The sequence below is a fragment of the Ovis canadensis genome, chromosome 12 (assembly GCF_042477335.2).
Source record: "Ovis canadensis isolate MfBH-ARS-UI-01 breed Bighorn chromosome 12, ARS-UI_OviCan_v2, whole genome shotgun sequence".
Classification (NCBI taxonomy): domain Eukaryota; kingdom Metazoa; phylum Chordata; class Mammalia; order Artiodactyla; family Bovidae; genus Ovis; species Ovis canadensis.
The window spans coordinates 16,737,832-16,759,500 of record NC_091256.1 but is presented as its reverse complement, the minus strand read 5'-3'; the positions used below and the strand labels follow the sequence as shown (position 1 = coordinate 16,759,500).

The window sequence follows — 21,669 nt, the reverse complement described above, 5'->3', positions numbered from 1 at the left end:
ATATGGTTTTTATCTTTTAATTTGTTAATATTGTGTATCACATTGATTGAATTGTGAATATTGAAGAATCCTTGCATCCCGGGGATAAAGCCCACTTGGTCATGATGTATGATTTTTTTAATATGTTGTTGGATTTTATTTCCTAGAATTTTTTTTAAGGATTTTTGCATCTATGTTCGTCAGTGATATTGATCTGTAGTTTTCGTTTATTGTCATAAAATTGCTGATAGTAATCTCTTATGATCCTTTGTATTTCTGTGTTGTCTGTTGTGATTTCTCCATTTTCATTTCTAATTCTTTTGATTTGATTTTTCTCCCTTTGTTTCTTAATGAGTCTGGCTAATGGTTTTTCTATTTTATTTATCTTCTCAAAGAACCAGCTTTTAGTTATGTTGATTTTTGCTATAGTCTCCTTTGTTTATTTTTCAATTACTTCTGCCCTAATTTTTATGAGTTCTTTCCTTCTACTAACCCTAGGGTTCTTCATTTCTTTTTCTAGTTGCTTTAGGTGTACAGTTAGGTTATTTATTTGATTTTTCTCTTGTTTCTTGAGGTAAGCTTGTAATGCTATGAATCTTCCCGTTAGCACTGCTTTTACTGAATCCCTTAGGTTTTGTGTTGCTGTGTTTTCATTTTCATTCATTTCTATGGATATTTTGGTTTCATTTTTAATTTCTTCTGTGATTTGTTGGTTATTCAGAAGCATGTTGTTTAGACTCCATATATTTGTATTTTTAATAGTTTTTTTTTTTCCCTGTAGTTGACATCTAATCTTACTGCACTGGGATTAGAAAAGAGGCTTGGAATGATTTCAATTTTTTGAATTTACTAAGGCTAGATTTAGCCCAGTATGTGATCTATCCTGTAGAAGGTTCCATGTGCTAATGAGAAAAAGGTGAAATGCATTGTTTGGGGGTGAAATATCATATAGATATTCATTATGTCTATCTAGTCCACTGTATCATTTATAATTTGTGTTTCCTTGCTAATTTTCTTTTTAGTTGATCTATCCATATTTCTTAGTGGGATATTAAAGTCTCCCACTATTATTGTGTTACTGTTAATTTCCCCTTTCACACTTGTTAGCATTTGCCTTAGATATTGTGGTGTGCTTCTGTTGGGTGCATATATATTTATAATTGTTATATCTTCTTCTTGGATTGATCCTTTGATCATTATTTAGTGTCTTTCTTTGTAATTTTTCATGGCCTTTATTTCAAAGTCTATTTTGTCTGATATGAGTATTGCTCCTCCTGCTTTTTTTGGTCTGCATTTGCTTGAAATATATTTTTCCAACCTTCTACTTTCAGTCTTTGTGTGTCCCATGTTTTGAGGTGGGTCCCTTGTAGGCAGCATATATAGGGGTCTTGTTTTTGTATCATTCCGCCAGTCTTTGTTCTTTGGTTGGGGCATTCAACCCATTTACATTTTCGGGTAATTATTGTTAAGTATGATTCCATTGCTATTTATTTTGCTATTTTGGATTCAAGTTAAAAAACCTTAATAGCTTCCCTTGTAGCTCAATTGGTAAATAATCTGGCTGCAATGCAGGAGACCCGGGTTCGATCCCTTGTTTGGGAAGATCCCCTGGAGATGGACATGGCAAACTACTCCGGTATCCTTACCTGGAAAATCTCGTGGACACAGAAGCCTGATGGGCTGCCATTCTTGGGGTCACAAAGAGTCGAGCATGACTGAGTGACTAACACTTACTTACTTATAAACCTTTTCTTTGTTACCTGTCTAGAGAAGTTCCTCTATCATTTGTTGAAGTGCTGGTTTGGTGGTGATGAATTCTCTCAGCTTTTGTTTGTCTATAAAGCTTTTCTTTTCTCCTTCATATTTGAATGAGGTCCTTACTGGGTATAGTAATGTGGGTTGTAGGCTTTTCTCTTTCACCACTAAAAGTATGTCCTGCCAATCCCTTCTGGCCTGAAGAGTTTCTGTAGAAAGATCGGCTGTTATCCTTATGGGAATCCCCTTGTGTGTTATTTGTTGGTTTTCCCTTGCTGCTTTTAATATTTGCTCTTCGTGTTTGATCTTGGTTAATTTGATTAATATGTGTCTTGGGGTGTTTCACCTTGGGTTTATCCTGTTTTGGAGCCTTTGGCTTTCTTGGACTTGGGTGGCTATTTCCTTCCATATTTTGAGGACGTTTTCAACTATTATCTCCTCAAGTATTTTCTCATGGCCTTTCTTTTTCTCTTCTGGGACCCCTATGATTCAAATGTTGGGACATTTAACATTGTCCCAGAGGTCTCTGATGTTGTCCTCATTTTTTTAAAATTCTTTTTTTCTTTTTTCCTCTCTGCTTCATTTATTTCCACCATTCTATCTTCTACCTCACTTATCCTATCCTCTGCTTCAGTTATTCTACTGTTGGTTCCCACCAGAGTTCTTTTGATCTTATTTATTGAGTATTCATTATTGATTGATTCTTTTTTATCTCTTCTAGGTCCGTGTTAAACATTCTTGCATCTTCTCAATCCTCGTTTCTAGTCTATTTATCTGTAACTTCATTTTGTTTTCAAGATTTTGGATCATCTTTACTGTCATTATTCTGAATTCTTTTTGAGGTAGACTCACTATCTCTTCCTCTTGTGTTTGGTTTGTTGGGGATTTATCCTGTTCCTTTACCTTCTGAATATTTCTCTGCCTTTTCATTTTATTTAGATTGTTCTGTTTGGGGTGGCCTTTCTGTATGCTGGAAGTTTGTGGTTCCTCTTTATTGTTGACTAAAAATAAAGGAAGGTTGCTCCCTGGGGGTGTGGTTGGACGTTTGGCTTGTCAAGGTTTCCTGGTTATGGAAGCTTGAGTCCATGTCCGGGTGAGTGGAGCTGAATCTCTTCTCTCTGAGTGCCATGAAGTGCCCAGTAGTGAGTTTTGAGGTGTCTGTTGGTTTGGTGTGACTTTGAACAGCCTGTATTTTGAGGCTCAAGGCTATGTTCCTGTGTTGCTGAAGAATTAGCATGGTATGTCTTGCTCTGGAACTTGTTGGCTCTTGGGTGGAACTTGGTTTCAGTGTAGGTATGCAGGGTTTGGGATGTGCTCTTGTCAGTTAATGTTTCCTGGAGTCAGGAGTTGTCTGGTGTTCTCAAGTTTGGGATATAAGTCTCTTACCTCATGCTTTCAGTCTTAATCTTACAGTAGCCTCAAGACTTCTCCATCCAGTCAGCACTGCTGATAAAACATCTAGATAAATGGTGAAAAGGATCTCCACAGTGAGGGGCACCCAGAAAGGTTCACAGAGTTACATGGAGAAGAGAAGAGGGAGGAGGAAGACAGAAGTGACCAGGAGGTGAAGAGGGGAATCCAAAGGGGAGAGAGCAATTTAGCCAGTAATCAATTCCCTATGTGCTGTCCACAGTCTGGAACACCCAGAGAGGTTCACAGAATTAAATAGAGAAGAGAAGAGGGAGAAGAGAGATAGAGGTGACCACGAGGAGAAGGGCAGTCAAAAAGGGAGAGACCAATCTAGCCAGTAATCAGTTCCCTAAGTGTTCTCCATAGCCCAGAACACCCAAAGAGATTCACAGTTAAGTAGAGAAGCATACGGGGAGGGAGGAGGTAGAGGTGACCTGGGTGAGAAGAGGGAGAGTCAATAGGGGAGAGAGCAATCAAACCAGTAATCACACCCGTAAGTTAAAATGTGTACTGAAGATTAGATTCTTAAAGGTACAAAATTGATAACCGATAACAAAAAGCAAAGATTTAAAATCTAGAGTAGAGGTTAGACTCTGAAAAATGCAACATTAAAAATACAAAACCAATCACAAATTATAAAAAATACATATGTGAAATTTGCTTTACAAAATAGGGTCTTTTTTTGCAAGGTAATAATAGGTTATAAAAATGAAAATTAAAGGAATAATAAAGAACTGAAAAATTAAAAAATGATAATAGTAAAAATATATCTAGGAATTTCTCTGGAGCTCTTGAGGGCAGTGTGGTGTCAGTTCAGTTTCAGATAGTTCCTTGTTCCAACTTATACTTCTTTTCAAGGTCTACAGCCCCCTTCCAGTGCTTGGTCAATGCTAACTACAGGGTTTCAATCTGTTGTGCCTGTCACTTTGCGAGCAGTTCCCTGTTATTTGTTTATTTTGGCCTCCTCTGTTTGCAAGTCTCTTTGGTGTCTAATTTCTTCCCTGACGCCAGGGGGCGAGGTGGTCACTTATTTAGGCTCACTTGTTCAGTAGTGCTGTGGGGAGGGAGGAATACTGCAAACAAATATCACTGGCATGTGTGGGGAGTGCTCACAGTGTATGGACCACACTGGGTTGCCCTAGCTCATGGTGCCTGCGCTTTCCCTGTCTAACTGCTCAGACTCCAGGTTGCTTGGAAGGGGAACTTTCCAAAGCAGGCCCTAGGTTGCGTGCACTTCCCAGGTCCAAGTTGCTCAGGTTCAGGTTCTCCATAAAGGCATAGACTCGGCTGGGCCTGCATTTTGTGCCTTTCCCAGGTCCGAGGAGCTCAGGTAACCAGGTGCTTGGCGAGCACACTGTCCCAGGTGTGCAGTGCGCCTTATCACCTCTCTGGTCCCAGTCTCTTGGTTTACTGGGTGCGCTGCAAGAGCGCTGTCTCAGGTGTGCCGTGTGTCTCCCCTGAGGGGCTGATCTCAGGTTGCAACCGTCCTGGCAGATGTCAACCGACCAATATCCCAGGAAGATGTGGTTAGCAAGTGGGAGCCTGCTCCCAGTTTGGTGGAGGATGCCGTCTCTGGGGCCAAAATTGCCCCTTGCCTTCTGGCTCTGGCTGTCACCTGCCTGCCTCTCTGCCTCCAGTGGCGCAGGGGGTTGTGGGGGGTGGTGGCGGGGAAGGAGCTGGTCTGCAGCCTTCTAGCTCTCCTTTGGCATTCGCTCAATCCTTTGTTCTGTGAGCGGGCCAGGATGTGGCTTAAGTTAGAGCTTTTCTTTCTCTCTCTCTCTCTTTTTTCCCTCTCTCTCTCTGTCCCACAGTTTGTGCTGCTATCTCATGTTAGCTCCTTCAGATTGTCCTCAGGGCATTCAGGACTGGTCCTTAACCCTAAGTAATGCAACAGTGCCTCCCCCACTTCCTGGTGGCAGATGTGAGTGTTTGAGATATTTCTCCACTTGGAGTTGTGGTTAAGGCACGTATTCTCTGTGTGTGTGTTTTTCCTCCCCCTCCCTGTTATGTTGCCTTCTTCCTGCTGCCTCAGATGTTAAAGCATCTGCCCGCAATGCAGGAGGCCTGGGTTCGATCCCTGGGTAGGGAACATCCCGTGGAGAAGGAAATGGCAACCCACTCCAGTATTCTTGCCTGGAAAATCCCATGGACAGAGGACCCTGGTAGGCTACAGTTCATAGGGTCGCAAAGAGTCGGACGCAACTGAGCGTCCTTCTTTCTTTCTTTCACTTTATGTTGCCCTCTGAGGTTCCAAAATTCCCCACAGACCCACTGGTGAGAGGGTTTCCTGGGGTTTGGAAACTTGTCCCCCTTCACAACTCCCTCCCCAGGAAGGGTCTCTGTTCCTAACTCTTTTGTCTCTCTTTTTGTCTTTTACATTTTGTCCTACATCCTTTGGAAGAGAACGGACCACCTTTCTGGGTGCCTGGTGTCCTCCGCCAGTGTTCAGAAGTTGTTTTGGGGAAGTTGCTCAGCATTCAAATATCTTTTGATGAATATGTGGGGGAGAAAGTGATCTCCCATGCTATTCCTCTGCCATCTTAAGACCGCTCCCCAATTAGCATTTTCTTAATTGTTTCGAGTTTTTTGTAGGTCTTTCCTTTGTCTTATGCTTATTGCCTATATGTCTCTTTAATATATGTTGTAAAGCTGGTTTGGTGGTGCTAAATTCTCTTAACTACTGCTTGTCTGTAAAGTTTTAATTTTTTCATCAATTTTGAATGAAATCCTTGCCAGGTAAAGTAATCTTGCTTGTAGATTTCCCCCTTTCAGCACTTAAAAGATATCCTGCCATTCCTTTTTGGCCTGCAGGATTTCTGCTGAAACATCAGCTGTGAATTGAATGGCTTTTCCCTTGTGTGTTACTTGTTGCTTTTCCCTTGCTGCTTTTAATATTCTTTCCTTGTGTTTAATCTCTGTTGGTGAGTATGTGTCTTGACATGTTTCTGCTTGAATTTATCTTGTATTGGACTCTCTGTGCTTCTTGAACTTGATTGACTATTTCCTTTCCCATGCTGGGAAGGTTTTCAACTATAGTATCTTCAAATAATTGCTCAGTGGCTTTCTTTTTCTCTTCTTCCTCTGGGACCTCTATAGCTCAAATGTTGGTGTGTTTAATACTGTCCCAGAGGTCTCTGAAGCTCTCCTCATTTATTTTCATTCTTTTTCCTTTACTCTGCTCATCAGTAACTGTTTCAACCATTCTATCTTCCAGCTCATTGTGCCATTCTTCTGCTTCAGTTAGTCTCTTATTGTTTCCTTCTAGAGTATTTTTGGCTTCCCTGGTGGCTCAGAGGTTAAAAGCACCTGCCTCCAATGTGGGAGGCCTGGGTTTGATCCCTGGGTCTGGAAGATCCCCTGGAGAAGGAAATGGCAATCCACTCCAGTATTCTTGCCTGGAGAATCCCATGGACACAGAAGCCTAGCAGGTTACAGTCCACGGGGTTGCAAAGAGTCGGCACGACTGAGCGACTTCACCTTACCTTACCTTAGAGTATTTTTAATTTCAGTAATTGTGTTAGTCATCTTTGTTTGTTTATTCTTTATTTCTTCTATATCCTTGGTAATTGTGTTAGTTGTGTTGATTGCTTCTTGGCATTTTATGCATTCTATTTTCAAGGTTTTGGAACATCTTTACCATCATTATTCTGAAATTTTTTCAGGTATTTGAACTACTTCCTCTTAGGGTTTATTTTATTTTATTTTTTTTAGGTCTTATGTGCTTCTAGTTTGTTCCTTCATTTGAGCAATATTTTTTTACCTTTGCTTTTTTTTCTTTTTTTCATTATTACATTTGATGTCTCCTCTTCTCAGGCTTTCATGTTGAGTTCCTCCTTCCTTTTGGTTTCTGCCCTTGCTGTGTAAGGCTGTGTCACTGGTTTTGTGTAGGCTTCTTTTGGGTGTGACTTTTGTTTGTACTCTGGTGAAAGGAGGTAAGTTTTCATTTTTTTTCCCCTCTGATGGGCAGGGCTGTATGAAGTGGAAGTCGTGTTTGCTGATGACTGGGTTTGTGTTTTTATCTTGGTTTTTGTTTTTGTTTTTGTTTGGGGTGAGGCATCCTACACTGGGTGCTGCTGGCAGTTGGGTGATGCCAGGTGTATACAGGTGGAGGCTTTTATGGGAATTCTCACTAATAAATACTCCCTGGGGTTAGGAGTTTTACAGCAGTCTAGAGTCTTGTCAGTGTTCCCACTTCAAAGGTTCTGGGCCTGATCTCTGGCCAGGGAAGTGAGAATCCACAAGTGGTTTGTAATGGCATAAAGGGAATAAAACAAACACACTAAAACAAGAAACAAACTACAAACCTCAGACAAATGGCAGATACAAAATCAGGCAAGTACTAACAAAAAAGTGGGAAATATACACAGACATATACACACATAAACAAAACCAAAACAGTGGAAAAAAAAAAGTAGAAGAGATTGATCCAGTGAGCAAAGTAAAGTAAGAATGATATTAATTAGTTATTAACTAATCTGACTAAACGTATAAACTGGAAAAGAAATTCAGAGCCATATGTCAACTGGGTAATAAAACAACTAAAGCAAAACAGACTAATAAACATAGTGAGGAAATGCAAGAAAAAGAATAAAAAGAAAGAAATGCTAGAAAAGCAAATTTAAATAGAGGTAGATAAAGAAATTTTACATATATTAAAGAAAAACAAGCAACAGAAAAAGAATAAGAAAAGCAAGCAAAAGAATATATGTGGGAAAATAGTGATAATAATTTTTTTAAAAACTTTGAAAATTAAAGAGGAAAACAACCCTCAAAACCACAAAAGACCGGGGGGAGAGGGAAAGATGGCAGAGGAATAGGACGGGAAGACCACTTTCGCCCTCACAAATTCCTCAAAAGAACATTTCAACGCCGAGCAAACTCCACAAAACAACTTCTGTAGGCTGGCAGAGGACATCAGGCAACCAGAAAAGCAGACCATTGTCTTCAAAAACAGGTAGGAAAAAATATAAAAGATGAAAAAGGAGACAAAGGAGGTGGGGAGGGAGCTCCGTCCCGGGAAGGGAAGCCCGTCCCGGGAAGGGAATTTTAAGAAGAGAGGTTTCCAAACACCAGGAAACACTCTCCCTGCCGAGTCTGTGGCGAGCCTTGGAAACACAGAGGGCAACATAACAGGAAGGAAAAATAGATAAATAATTAAAACCAAGAGATTACAAGCCCACCAGTAACTCCCCCAGCGGAAAAGCAGCACAGACACCTGCATCCGCCATTGGGAAGTGAGGGCAGGGCAGGGACGTGCCGGAGGCGCGGGCTGCAGTGCTTTGTAAGAATTGGGCAGGAACGCCCCACGAGCAACCAGAAAGATCTAACTTGGGCTAGCAAACTAGACTGTGGGATAGCTACCACGCGAAAAGCTTGAACATAAGACACCGCCAGGACCGAGCATAGAACAAAGGACGGAACGGAAAAAGCCGGCTTCAGATCATCCCCCGCCGGGGACAGGCAGCCAGAGCCGTAAGGACTGGAAAGGGGCAATTGCAGACCCGGAGAGACTTGACTTACCTAACTGCAAGCAGGCTCCTTTGCTAAGACTTCTGGGGGTGCTGGACAGTCACAATCTGCCTCATGGGGGGCGCCAGCAGTCCACCCAGAAAGCTGAGCAGCAGCAGCAGAAAAGGAGACAAGCCGCGGCGATTGCGCTCTCCAAACTCCTGAGCTACTCGGACCTGGGAAGGGCACAAAGCGCAGTCCCAGCCAAATCTGTGCCTCTGAGGGCTGCCTGAGTGCCGAACCTGAGCAGCTTGGACCGGGGAAGTGCACACAGCCTAGGGCCAGCCCCAGATGGTTCCGGCTGAGCATCGTAGAGCCAGAGCGGTTTGTGCGCCGTGAGAAGGGACAGGTCAAGCGGGGCTGAGACACTGTGAGCACACGACAGTGCTATTTGTCTGCAGCATCCCCCCTCCCCACAGCGCGACTGAACTAGTGAGCCTAAAAAACCAGCAAACAGAAGAAGTTAAACAGAGGGAACCACCTTGGAAGTGATCCCATACAGCCCATAACATCAGAGAAGGGCCAGATATTTTTACTATTTTTAAAATAATTCCTTTTTTTTGTGTGTTTGTTTGTTTGTTTGTTTTTGTGTGTGTGTGTTTTCTTTTTTTTCTTTTTCTAACTTTTTTTAAACTGTTAAGTCTTCTATTTCTCCTCTAATTTTTATTTCTATAACCTACTATTACTATTTTTTTAAAAAAAAGATTTTTTTTTTTAAGGCAAACACCATATATAGTCTTTGGATGGTTGTTGGTGGGGTTTTTGTTTGTTTGTTTGTTTGTTTGTTTTGTTTCTTTTTTTAAATAATTCTTTTTTTTTCTTTCTTCCTTTTTCCTTCTGCTTTTCTTTAATATTGTATCTTTGAAAATCCAACCTCTACTCTAGATTTTTAATCTTTGCTCTTAGGTTTTTGTTGTCAATTTTGTACATTTAAAAACCCAAACTTCACTACCCAAGTTTACCTGAGAGCGAGATTACTGGCTTGACCACTCTCTCCTCCTCTGGACTCTCCTTTTTCTCCACCAGGTGGCCTCTGTCTCTTTTCTCCCCTATCTCTTCTCTATCCAACTCTGTGAATCTCTGTGTGTTCCAGACGGTGGAGAACACCTAAGGAACCGGTTACTGGCAGGATTTGTCTCTCTCCTACTCATTCCTCTCTCTTATCCTCCTGGTCACCTCTGTCTACTTCCTCCCTCTCCTCTTCCCTGTATAACTCTGTAAATACCTCTGAGCGGTCCAGACTATAGAGCGCACATAAGGAAGTGACTACTGGCTAGCTTGCTCTCTCCTCTTTTGATCTCACCGCATCTCATTCCAGTTACCTCTAACTACCCCCTGCATCTTCTCTTCTCCTTGTAACTCAGTGAACCTCTCTGAGTGTCCCTCAATGTGGAGAAACTTTTCATCTTTAACCTAGATGTTTTATCATCGGTGCAGTATAGATGGAGAATCCTAGAGGCCACTGTAAAAATAAAACTGAAAACCAGAAGCAGGAGGCTTAAATCCAAAGCCTGAAAACATTAGAGAACTCTTGAATTCAGGGAACATTAAGCAATAGGAGCTCATCAAATGCCTTCATACCTACACCGAAACCAAGCTCCACCCAAGGGCCAACAAGTTCCAAAACAAGACATACCACGCAAATTCTCCAGCAACACAGGAACACTTCCCTGAGCTTCAATATACAGGCAGCTCAAAATTATCCCAAAACCTTTGATGTCTCATAACCCATTACGGGTCACTCCACTGCACTCCAGAGAGAAGAAACCCAGCTCCACCCACCAGAACTCCAACACAAGCCTCCCTATCCAGGAAACCTTGACAAGCCACTGACAGAACCCCACCCACAGTGAGGAAACTCCATAATAAAGAGAACTCCACAAATTACCAGAATATAAAAAGGCCACCCCAAACGCAGCAATATAACCAAGATGAAGAGACAGAGGAATACTCAGCAGGTAAAGGAACAGGAGAGTTGCCCACCAAACCAAACAAAAGAGGAAGAAGTAGGGAATATACCGGAGAAGGAATTCCGAATATTGATAGTGAATATGATCCAAAATCTTGAAATCAAAATGGAATCACAGATAAATAGCCTAGAGACAAGGATTGAGAAGATGCAAGGAAGGTTTAACAAGGACCTAGAAGAAATAAAAAAGAGTCAAAATATAATGAATAACGCAATAAATGAGATCAGAAACACTCTGGAGGTAACAAATAGTAGAATAATGGAGGCAGAAGATAGGATTAGTGAAATAGAAGATAGAATGGTAGAAATAAATGAATCAGAGAGGAAACAAGAAAAATGAATTAAAGGAAATGCGGACAATCTCAGAGACCTCCAGGACAATATGAAATGCTCCAACATTCGAATTATAGGAGTCCCAGAAGAAGAAGACAGAAAGAAAGATCATGAGAAAGTCCTTCAGGAGATAATAGCTGAAAACTTCCCTAAAATGGGGAAGGAAATAATCACCCAAGTCCAAGAAACACAGAGAGTTCCAAATAGGATAAACCCAAGGCGAAACACCCCAAGACACATATTAATCAAATTAACAAAGATCAAACACAAAGAACAAATATTAAAAGCAGCAAGGGAAAAACAACAAATAACACACAAGGGGATTCCCATAAGGATAACAGCTGATCTTTCAATAGAAACTCTTCAGGCCAGGAGGGAATGGCAAGACATACTTAAAGTGATGAAAGACAATAACCTACAGCCCAGATTACTGTACCCAGCAAGGATCTCATTCAAATACGAAGGAGAAATCAAAAGCTTTACAGACAAGCAAAAGGTGAGAGAATTCAGCACCACCAAACCAGCTCTCCAACAAATTCTAAAGGATATTCTCTAGACAGGAAATACGAAAAGGGCGTATAATCCCGAACCCAAACAATAAAGTAAATGGTAACGGGATCATACTTATCAATAATTACCTTAAACGTAAATGGGTTGAACACCCCAACCAAAAGACAAAGACTGGCCGAATGGATACAAAAACAAGACCCCTCTATATGCTGCTTACAAGAGACCCACCTCAAAACAAGGGACACATACAGACTGAAAGTGAAGGGCTGAAAAAAGTTATACCACGCAAATAGAGACCAAAAGAAAGCAGGAGTGGCAATACTCATATCCGATAAAATAGACTTTACAACAAAGGCTGTGAAAAGAGACAAAGAAGGCCACTACATAATGATCAAAGGAACAATCCAAGAAGAAGATATAACAATTATAAGTGTATATGCACCCAATATAGGAGCACCACAATATGTAAGACAAATGCTAACAAGTATGAAAGGGGAAATCAACAGTAACACAATAATAGTGGGAGACTTTAATACCCCACTCACACCTATGGACAGATCAACTAAACAGAAAGTTAACAAAGAAACGCAAACTTTAAATGATACATTAGATCAGTTAGACCTAATTGATATCTATAGCACATTTCACCCCAAAACAATGAACTTCACCTTTTTTTCAAGTGCTCATGGAACCTTCTCCAGGATAGATCACATCCTGGGCCATAAATCTAAACTTGATAAATTCAAAAAAATCGAAATCATTCCAAGCATCTTTTCTGACCATAATGCATTAAGATTAGATCTCAATTACAGGAGAAAAACTATTAAAAATTCCAACATATGGAGGTTGAACAACACACTTCTGAATAACCAACAAATCACAGAAGAAATCAAAAAAGAAATCAAAATATGCATAGAAACTAATGAAAATGAAAACACAACAACCCAAAACCTGTGGGACACTATAAAAGCAGTGCTAAGAGGAAAGTTCATAGCAATACAGGCATACCTCAAGAAACAAGAAAAAAGTCAAATAAATAACCTAACTCTACAACTAAAGCAACTAGAAAAGGAAGAATTGGAGAACCCCAGAGTTAGTAGAAGGAAATAAATCTTAAAAATTAGGGCAGAAATAAATGCAAAAGAAACAAAAGAGACCATAGCAAAAATCAACAAAGCCAAAAGCTGGTTCTTTGAGAGGATAAATAAAATTGACAAACCATTAGCCAGACTCATCAAGAAGCAAAGAGAGAAAAATCAAATCAATAAAATTAGAAATGAAAATGGAGAGATCACAACAGACAACACAGAAATACAAAGGATCATAAGAGACTACTATCAGCAGTTGTATGCCAATAAATGGACAACGTGGAAGAAATGGACAAATTCTTAGGAAAGTACAATTTTCCAAAACTGAACCAGCAAGAAATAGAAAATCTTAACAGACCCATCACAAGCACAGAAATTGAAACTGTAATCAGAAAACTTCCAGCAAAAAAAAGCCCAGGTCCAGACAGCTTCACAGCTGAATTCTACCAAAAATTTCGAGAAGAGCTAACATCTATCCTACTGAAACTCTTCCAGAAAATTGCAGAGGAAGGTAAACTTCCAAACTCATTCTATGAGGCCACCATCACCCTAATACCAAAACCTGACAAAGATGTCACCAAAAAAGAAAACTACAGGCCAATATCACTGATGAACATAGATGCAAAAATCCTCAACAAAATTCTAGCAATCAGAACCCAACAACACATTAAAAAGATCATACACCATGACCAAGTGGGCTTTATCCCAGGGATGCAAGGATTCTTCAATATCCACAAATCAATCAATGTAATTCACCACATTAACAAATTGAAAAATAAAAACCATATGATTATCTCAATAGATGCAGAGAAGGCCTTTGACAAAATTCAACATCCATTTATGATAAAAACTCTCCAGAAAGCAGGAATAGAAGGAACATACCTCAACATAATAAAAGCTATATAAGACAAACCCACAGCAAACATTATCCTCAATGGTGAAAAACTGAAAGCATTTCCCCTAAAGTCAGGAACAAGACAAGGGTGTCCACTTTCACCGCTACTATTCAACATAGTTCTGGAAGTTTTGGCCACAGCAATCAGAGCAGAAAAAGAAATAAAAGGAATCCAAATTGGAAAAGAAGAAGTAAAACTCTCACTGTTTGCAGATGACATGATCCTCTACATGGAAAACCCTAAAGACTCCACCAGAAAATTACTAGAGCTAATCAATGAATATAGTAAAGTTGCAGGATATAAAATCAACACACAGAAATCCCTTGCATTCCTATACACGAATAGTGAGAAAGTAGAAAAAGAAATTAAGGAAACAATTCCATTCACCATTGCAACGAAAAGAATAAAATACTTAGGAATATATCTACCTAAAGAAACTAAAGACCTATATATAGAAAACTATAAAACACTGATGAAAGAAATCAAAGAGGACACTAATAGATGGAGAAATATACCATGTTCATGGATCGGAAGAATCAATATAGTGAAGATGAGTACACTACCCAAAGCAATTTACAAATTCAATGCAATCCCTATCAAGCTACCAGCCACATTTTTCACAGAACTAGAACAAATAATTTCAAGATTTGTATGGAAATACAAAACACCTCGAATAGCCAAAGCAATCTTGAGAAAGAAGAATGGAACTGGAGGAATCAACTTGCCTGACTTCAGGCTCTACTACAAAGCCACAGTCATCAAGACAGTATGGGACTGGCACAAAGACAGACATATAGATCAATGGAACAAAATAGAAAGCCCAGAGATAAATCCACACACATATGGACAACTTATCTTTGACAAAGGAGGCAAGAATATACAATGGAGTAAAGACAATCTCTTTAACAAGTGGTGCTGGGAAAACTGGTCAACCACTTGTAAAAGAATGAAACTAGATCACTTTCTAACACCGCACACAAAAATAAACTCAAAATGGATTAAAGATCTAAATGTAAGATCAGAAACTATACAACTCCTAGAGGAGAACATAGGCAAAACACTCTCAGACATAAATCACAGCAGGATCCTCTATGATCCACCTCCCAGAATTCTGGAAATAAAAGCAAAAATAAACAAATGGGATCTAATTAAAATTAAAAGCTTCTGCACAACAAAGGAAAATATAAGCAAGGTGAAAAGACAGCCTTCTGAATGGGAGAAAATAATAGCAAATGAAGCAACTGACAAACAACTAATCTCAAAAATATACAAGCAACTTATGTAGCTCAATTCCAGAAAAATAAACGACCCAATCAAAAAATGGGCCAAAGAACTAAATAGACATTTCTCCAAAGAAGACATACGGATGGCTAACAAACACATGAAAAGATGCTCAACATCACTCATTATTAGAGAAATGCAAATCAAAACCACAATGAGGTACCCCTTCAAGCCAGTCAGAATGGCTGCAATCCAAAAATCTGCAAGCAATAAATGCTGGAGGAGGTGTGGAGAAAAGGGAACCCTCCTACACTGTTGGTGGGAATGCAAACTAGTACAGCCACTATGGAGAACAGTGTGGAGATTCCTTAAAAAATTGCAAATAGAACTACCTTATGACCCAGCAGTCCCACTGCTGGGCATACACACCGAGGAAACCAGAATTGAAAGAGACACATGCACCACAATGTTCATCACAGCACTGTTTATAATAGCCAGGACATGGAAACAACCTAGATGTCCATCAGCAGATGAATGGATAAGAAAGCTGTGGTACATATACACAATGGAGTATTACTCAGCCATTAAAAATAATTCATTTGAATCAGTTCTGATGAGATGGATGAAACTGGAGCCGATTATACAGAGTGAAGTAAGCCAGAAAGAAAAACACCAATACAGTATACTAACACATATATATGGAATTTAGAAAGATGGCAATGACGACCCTGTATGCAAGACAGCAAAGAAGACACAGATGTGTATAACGGACTTTTGGACTCAGAGGGAGAGGGAGAAGGTGGGATGATTTGGGAGAATGGCATTCTAACATGTATACTATCATGTAAGAATTAAATCTCCAGTCTATGTCTGACGCAAATACAGCATGCTTGGGGCTGGTGCATGGGGATAACCCAGAGAGATGTTATGGGGAGGGAGGTGGGAGGGGGGTTCATGTTTGGGAATGCATATAAGAATTAAAGATTTTAAAATTTAAAAAATAAATAAATAAATAAAGGGATCCTGCTAAAGTGAAAAAAAAAAAAAAACCCACAAAAGACCAATGTAGAGGCAGAAGTATTTAAAGGAAATTAAATGTGTGGTTAAAAAAATTTCTCAAAAGTGTAAATAGATTTAATTGTAGTATTAAAATCAACAGCTACAACAACAGAGAGCAAAAAAGAAGTAACAATTTAAAAACCCAGTAGCATCTTCTAAATAAATTAAAGCATAAGAATAATACATATTTTTCTTGGATCAGCTGTCAACATCCTTTTCCTCAATGTGAGTCACAGCCCACCTCTCCTCCCTAGATGCCCTCCAGTTCTGGGCTGGTCTCTTACCTATTGAGGCCACAGCTCAGACTCTTATCTGTTCTACTCTTGCATGTTCTTGCTCTAATGTCCACATCTGCCAGTGCTAGTGTGTTTTCTTTTCCAGGAACTCCCATTGTCCTTTATATATTCCATAGATACAAAGTCTGCCAGTTGATTATGTGGATTTAATCTTCAGCTTGTACCACTGATGGGAATGTTTTGGTTCTATTCCTTAGCCACCTGCCCCTGGATTTCACTTGTGGTTTTATCTCCACCTTTGCATGTGAGTCGTCCACAGGAGTTTACTCCTGAGGCTCCCCTGGAGGACTTGGGTGTGCCCCAGGGAGGACAGAATGTGGAGGTGGTGCAGTTGCTTGGTTTGCAGGGACCCTGGCAGTACCAGGTACTAAGGGGAGCCTCTGGCTAGGACAGCAGGAAATATGATGCCCTTAGGGATTTTTGTAGCCTCTGCTTGCTCTGTCCTTGTGGGATTGAGCTAGGGAGTGACACAGGAGCTTGGATAATGGGGACCATGGCAATGCTGGATAGAGCTGTGGCTATTGTCACCAGTGGTATGTGACTATTAGGGATTTTTCGAGCTTCTGACTGGTCTGCCCAATGAGGATTGAGCATGGAGGTGACACAGCTGCTTGAATTATGGGAACCCTGGCAGTGCCAAGCGTGCAGGGAAACCAACTGACTCAGCTGCAGAAGCGGTGGTCCTATTAGAGTCGTTTCCTAGCTTCTGGCACCTGGCCATCAGAGGGTCTCTTTGGCTGGTCCTTCTCAGTTGCTTGACCCCTTCAGGCGCTTACAGGCCCCCCAGTTGGGGTCATTGTCTGTTGTTCTTCGCACCAGGGACTTAAAGGTAACCCTGGCTGGGGTCCTTCTGTGTTGCTTTGCACGTCAGGTCCTTAGAGGCCACCCTCCCTGTGTTGTTTTAGCTGTCTGGTGCCGATATGTGCAGAGAGAGAGGCTATAGAGATGGCTCCATCCTCTGTGTGTGACTCAGCAGTATCACACTGCCTCCAGGTTAGCTGGCTTTCCTTCATAAGCATGCTCTCCTCTCTCAGGTTCCCTCACACCATCTCCCTTCAGTCAACAGTAGACCTTGCCCTGGGATTGCTTTCCAATCTCTATATTCCAGCTCCAACCTGAAGTACTTTCTAGGAGACTTGCATCCCTGTCTGGTGTAGGTACAGCTGTGGCAAGGATTGTCTGTGTGATCCTCATTCCATTGAGACTCTCACTGGTCACCTGTTTCACTCTCCAGCAGTCTCAGTGCTTCACCTTTGTCGCAAACATTTGCCCTCCATGCAGCTCTGTCCCTGCTTCTGTTTGTTACCCCAGATGCAGATCCAGTTCTACTCACTCTCCTCTTTTCTTGCCCCCCTTCCTTTGTCCTGCTGAGTGTTGCCTGGTTCTATATGTTCTTTTCCCGTGGTCAGGTTCTCAGCTGGCTTCTGCAAGATCTTCTGTGTCTGGAGGTATATTCCTGAGGTATCTGTGGAGAGAGATGACCTCCACGTGCACCTACTCTTCTGCCATCGTGGATCTCAGTATGGTATAGAGCCCACACCTCACTCCAAGTCAGGATTGCTCTGGGCGGTTGTTGATTCTGTTGTTGGGTCAGGATAAAAAGCAATGGATATCTTGTTCTCATTTGAACATACTTCTCCGTTGATCATTTTTCTTGACTCTCTCTGTTGATATCTGTGCATTAGACTAAACCTCCGCTTGTCTTAGTCTTCACAGATTGGCCTCAAAAGTAGAGCCTTTCCAGAATTCAGCCTTTTCAATCAGCCTGGCCAGAATTTTGGTTACCTCTCTAACCTCTCTGCTCATCCAAACTTCTGTTTTCATAGTCACCCTCCTCCAGGAGTAGAGAGTATGCAGTGATCTACAAGTCAGAATACTTGGTGGACATTCAATTGGAGTTTATCACATAGCTCACTCTGCACTGACATGGGGAAAGGAGCTGTGGTTAATGCCTGCATGCTACTTCAAACTCTGTGCCTTCTGCACCATGATTTAGCTCTCTGTAGTGCCCAGGCACAAATGCAAATTTTGGTTTTCATCAGCTCTCAGGGACAGGTTAGTTAGAAGCCAATTCCTCAGGCAGAGCGGGAAAAGATGAAGGTCCAGATGTGCCATCTGACTCCTTCCATGGAGAAACTGGGAGTTGCTCACTCTTCATTAAGCTAGGGGAAGACCTGTGCGAAGTGCTGGTACAGATTCATAACTGCCACTTCATTTCTATAATCCCAGGAGATTGGAAATCCTAGGCCTCCCAGAGGCAGGTAAATTGGAAGCTGGACCCTGGACTAGCATTTGCAGAATCAGAGACCTAGATGGTGGATCAAACTCTTTGCTCCTTCAGGAGAAGCTGGGAGTTGAGTGTTCCCTTCAAACTGTATGGTCCTCTGCTGCACGGATTTTATTGCAGGAATGTGTCTTAGTTTTCCCTCCCACTTAGGATTTTGGCACTTTCTCACTTGCCTTGAATGCAGAACTTCTCATCTACTGTTTCTATTTTGAATAGAAGGAGCTGATACACACATAGCTGTTAATTCAGTGTGTCTGTGGAGGGAAGGAGAGGTCAAGGTGGCCTATCCACTCTCTTTCTAATGTCACTGCAGTGTTTCCAAATTATATGTGCTGAGCTTGTTTGCTTTTCTATTTTCAGGAAAAGCAATGATTGATTTTCGGTCTTTATCATTACTATTATTGCTATGTAATTTTAAAATTCCCCTCAGCACACTTTTGTGTCATCTCATAAATCATGTAAAACTTAACTTATCATGGTTTTATTTTCATTCAATTCAAAATATTCAAAGTTTTCTCTTTTGATTTCTTCTTTTTCCGTGAAGTACTATAAAAATTGTCTGAATTCTATGAAGATATCTATTAGGTGACAGAATTGTACTTTCCCAAGTTTAGTTATTCATGGTTTGAAGGATCAACATTTTGTTCTTAGTAAAATGAATGGATGTATTGATCTTTGTCATCTTCATTGAACTCCATGTACTGATATGGCTTTAAGCACTCAGTTTTGATGACAGCATTTCAAATTCTCAGAGGCAAAGGCTGGGGTAACTATGGTGGAAGATTCTGTGATCACCACCTGATCTGTGTTCTGGCTTGTGTAAGAGATCCAGACTAGACAATACTTTCAACAAGTCCCAGGAAAGGAAACCCATTGCTAAAAGATCTCTGACATGCTGTGGGATTCCAGGTCCTTTAGACAAACAGATTTCTAAAAATTTCCTAGAAGGGATTCAGAGTATTTTAAATCTTGCTTTGCTCTAGAAAATAGAAATCAAGTGTTTTGGTTTAATATCTTTGGAAACTCATACTTCTTTTTTCTCTTACACAGTACCTTAAATTATTAGAAGTTTTCTTGGTTTATAGTCATAAACGACTTCCCTTTTTTGTATCATTACCTTATTTGGGTCCTTATGAAATGTATATCAAATATATGCTTACCTTTTTTTTAATGCTTTCTCCCTTTTAGAAACATGTTCAAAATCTGAAATAAGAATTGAGAATGGATTTTTGTCTGAATCTACCTTTACGTATCCCCTAAATAAACAAACAGAATATAAGTGTAAACCAGGATATGTAACAGCAGATGGTAAGACATCAGGGTTAATTACATGTCTGCAAGATGGATGGTCAGCTCAACCTGTATGTATTAGTAAGTAATTCATTATCTTAGTATTCTTATCCTGATGAAAACTATACAGAAATATTCTTTAACTTTGTTATTTTTTCCTTTTTTCTTTCTTCTTTTTTATTTTTATTTTTTTGCTGGGGCAGGATCATATGAAGTGTTTTGTGGTCCCATGGCTGTATTTGAAAAAATCAATAACAATGCTTTGAAATATGTATTTTTTTTTGCCTTTAATGATTAATTACTAGTGGAGTAGAATATCATTGTACTATTTAGTTCAATGATTTGTCACTTTAAAACATCCTGTGACTAAGCTAATTTTGCTAAGAGCTTTACCTCTCTTCTGGGATAAATTCACTTATTTTCTACTGAGACCTTTATGGTGATTGCATCTGCTTTTATTTTAGGAGACTCTTAAGCCAGAGTCTCTGCTCCTAAGCCTAAAAGTTATGTTTTTAAGCAAAGATGTGAGGCCATGGTGCATAAACTTCAAATAATATGATATATAATTCATATGTTTGAATCTCTAGGATAGATATCCTTGGGAAAAATTCTTAGGAAATCTTCATAAACATCTAGTTAGTGGAGACAGAGAAACACTTCTAGACAGGAGCAAATTCTGCTGTGCTGAAGGTTTTTCTTGTAGCAACACATAGATGTTTATGAAGTTTTCCGTTTTGACAGTCTTTTATGAAAAGTGTCTCTATTATATTTTACTAGTATAATTTTGCTTTAACACATTATGAAAATTTGAAGTAAATTATTTAAACTATTAACATCAGTCTATGGTGTTAGTGAAAACAGATTAATTGTTAACATGTTTTCTTGTAAATAGCTATAAATGAAGAATTATGTCTGTACTCAACCTTGATAAGTATAAAAGAATACACAACCATTAGAAATATAGTTGGAAAAGGAAAATCATCATGTGGATTTTAAAAATTTTATAGCATCTTTAAAACATTAACTTGCCTTTTGAAAATTACTTTTTTTCAATGAAGTTTTCTCTGGCAAATATGTCACAACTGCTGATTAATTTGGCATATTAATTCAGAAAATGCTGTTATGAAAATAGTATAATACTTCTGTAATGGCTTATTTTAATACTAGCATTGGAAAAATGCATAAGTACAGCAACTGAGGAACATGTTCTTAAAGTAAATAATTCAGGAACATCAAGTGTTGAGAAAAATGTTGCATAGGAATGCACCTGTTTTCACTTTGAGTAATTATTTCAGGACAGTGATATATCACTGGCATTCTTGGCTAATATTTTATGATTAGTACATACTAATTGGTGAAGCCCTTTTCCCTTGCGATGAAACTCAATCAAATTGCCCACTAAATAATATTAGAAATGAAATCACAATCCCATTATCCCTTAGAGTCCTGTGACAGGCCGGTATTTGAGAAGGCCAAAGTCAAAAGTGATGGCACGTGGTTCAAGCTGAATGACAGCCTGGACTACGAATGTCTTGATGGGTATGAGACTCGAGATGGACGCACCACAGGCTCCATAGTATGTGGTCAAGATGGCTGGTCCGATAAAGCTGCATGCTATTGTAAGTGCTCTTTTCCAGATGTTCTTTCCTTCAAGATAAGCAAAATTTAACAGTAATTGTCAGAAGTGTTTGATTTTTACCAAATTACACTGATCTAGAATCATCTTTAAGGAATGATGCTTCCTTCTACTTTAATGTAAACTGGAAGGAGGGGAAGTTTTAAAGTCCAACAACTCACTCAATACCAAAATGACACGGTCTTGCAACCTGCTCAAGTTTGCTCCTGAGTTTCTGCTTATACCTCCTACCTTGAATGTTAAATTCTGTAGGTTTTGACAGGTGATTTTATTTTCTGACTTTGACAAGTTCTGAGGACAATGACATGGATCTCTTATATTTTGCCAATCAGACATGTTTTTTCCAGGGTTGGAAATAGGGATTCAGTCTCTGGTAAGCTGAGTGGATGTTGAGTATCTCAAGCCAAGGGAAGAGTTATGTGCAAACTTTGG

At 39.9% G+C, this 21,669-nt stretch overlaps 1 protein-coding gene across 10 annotated transcripts in view; it reads left to right on the top strand.

Moving 5' to 3' along the window:
• Positions 1-21,669, top strand: part of LOC138416346 (complement factor H-related protein 4-like) — a 147,725-nt gene that overhangs the window by 58,525 nt on the left and 67,531 nt on the right. For 8 of the 10 annotated variants that reach the window (XR_011247637.1, XR_011247635.1, XR_011247636.1 and 5 more), the window contains 2 exons: positions 19,500-19,682; positions 21,044-21,220. Coding sequence is in view for 7 of the 10 variants with exons in the window: in XM_069545289.1 (XP_069401390.1) it covers positions 19,500-19,682; positions 21,044-21,220 (360 nt within the window). In the remaining 3 variants the exon portion in view is untranslated. The remainder of the gene's footprint in view (positions 1-19,499; positions 19,683-21,043; positions 21,221-21,669) is intronic. The other 2 variants (XM_069545294.1, XM_069545290.1) reach the window with 1 other exon arrangement.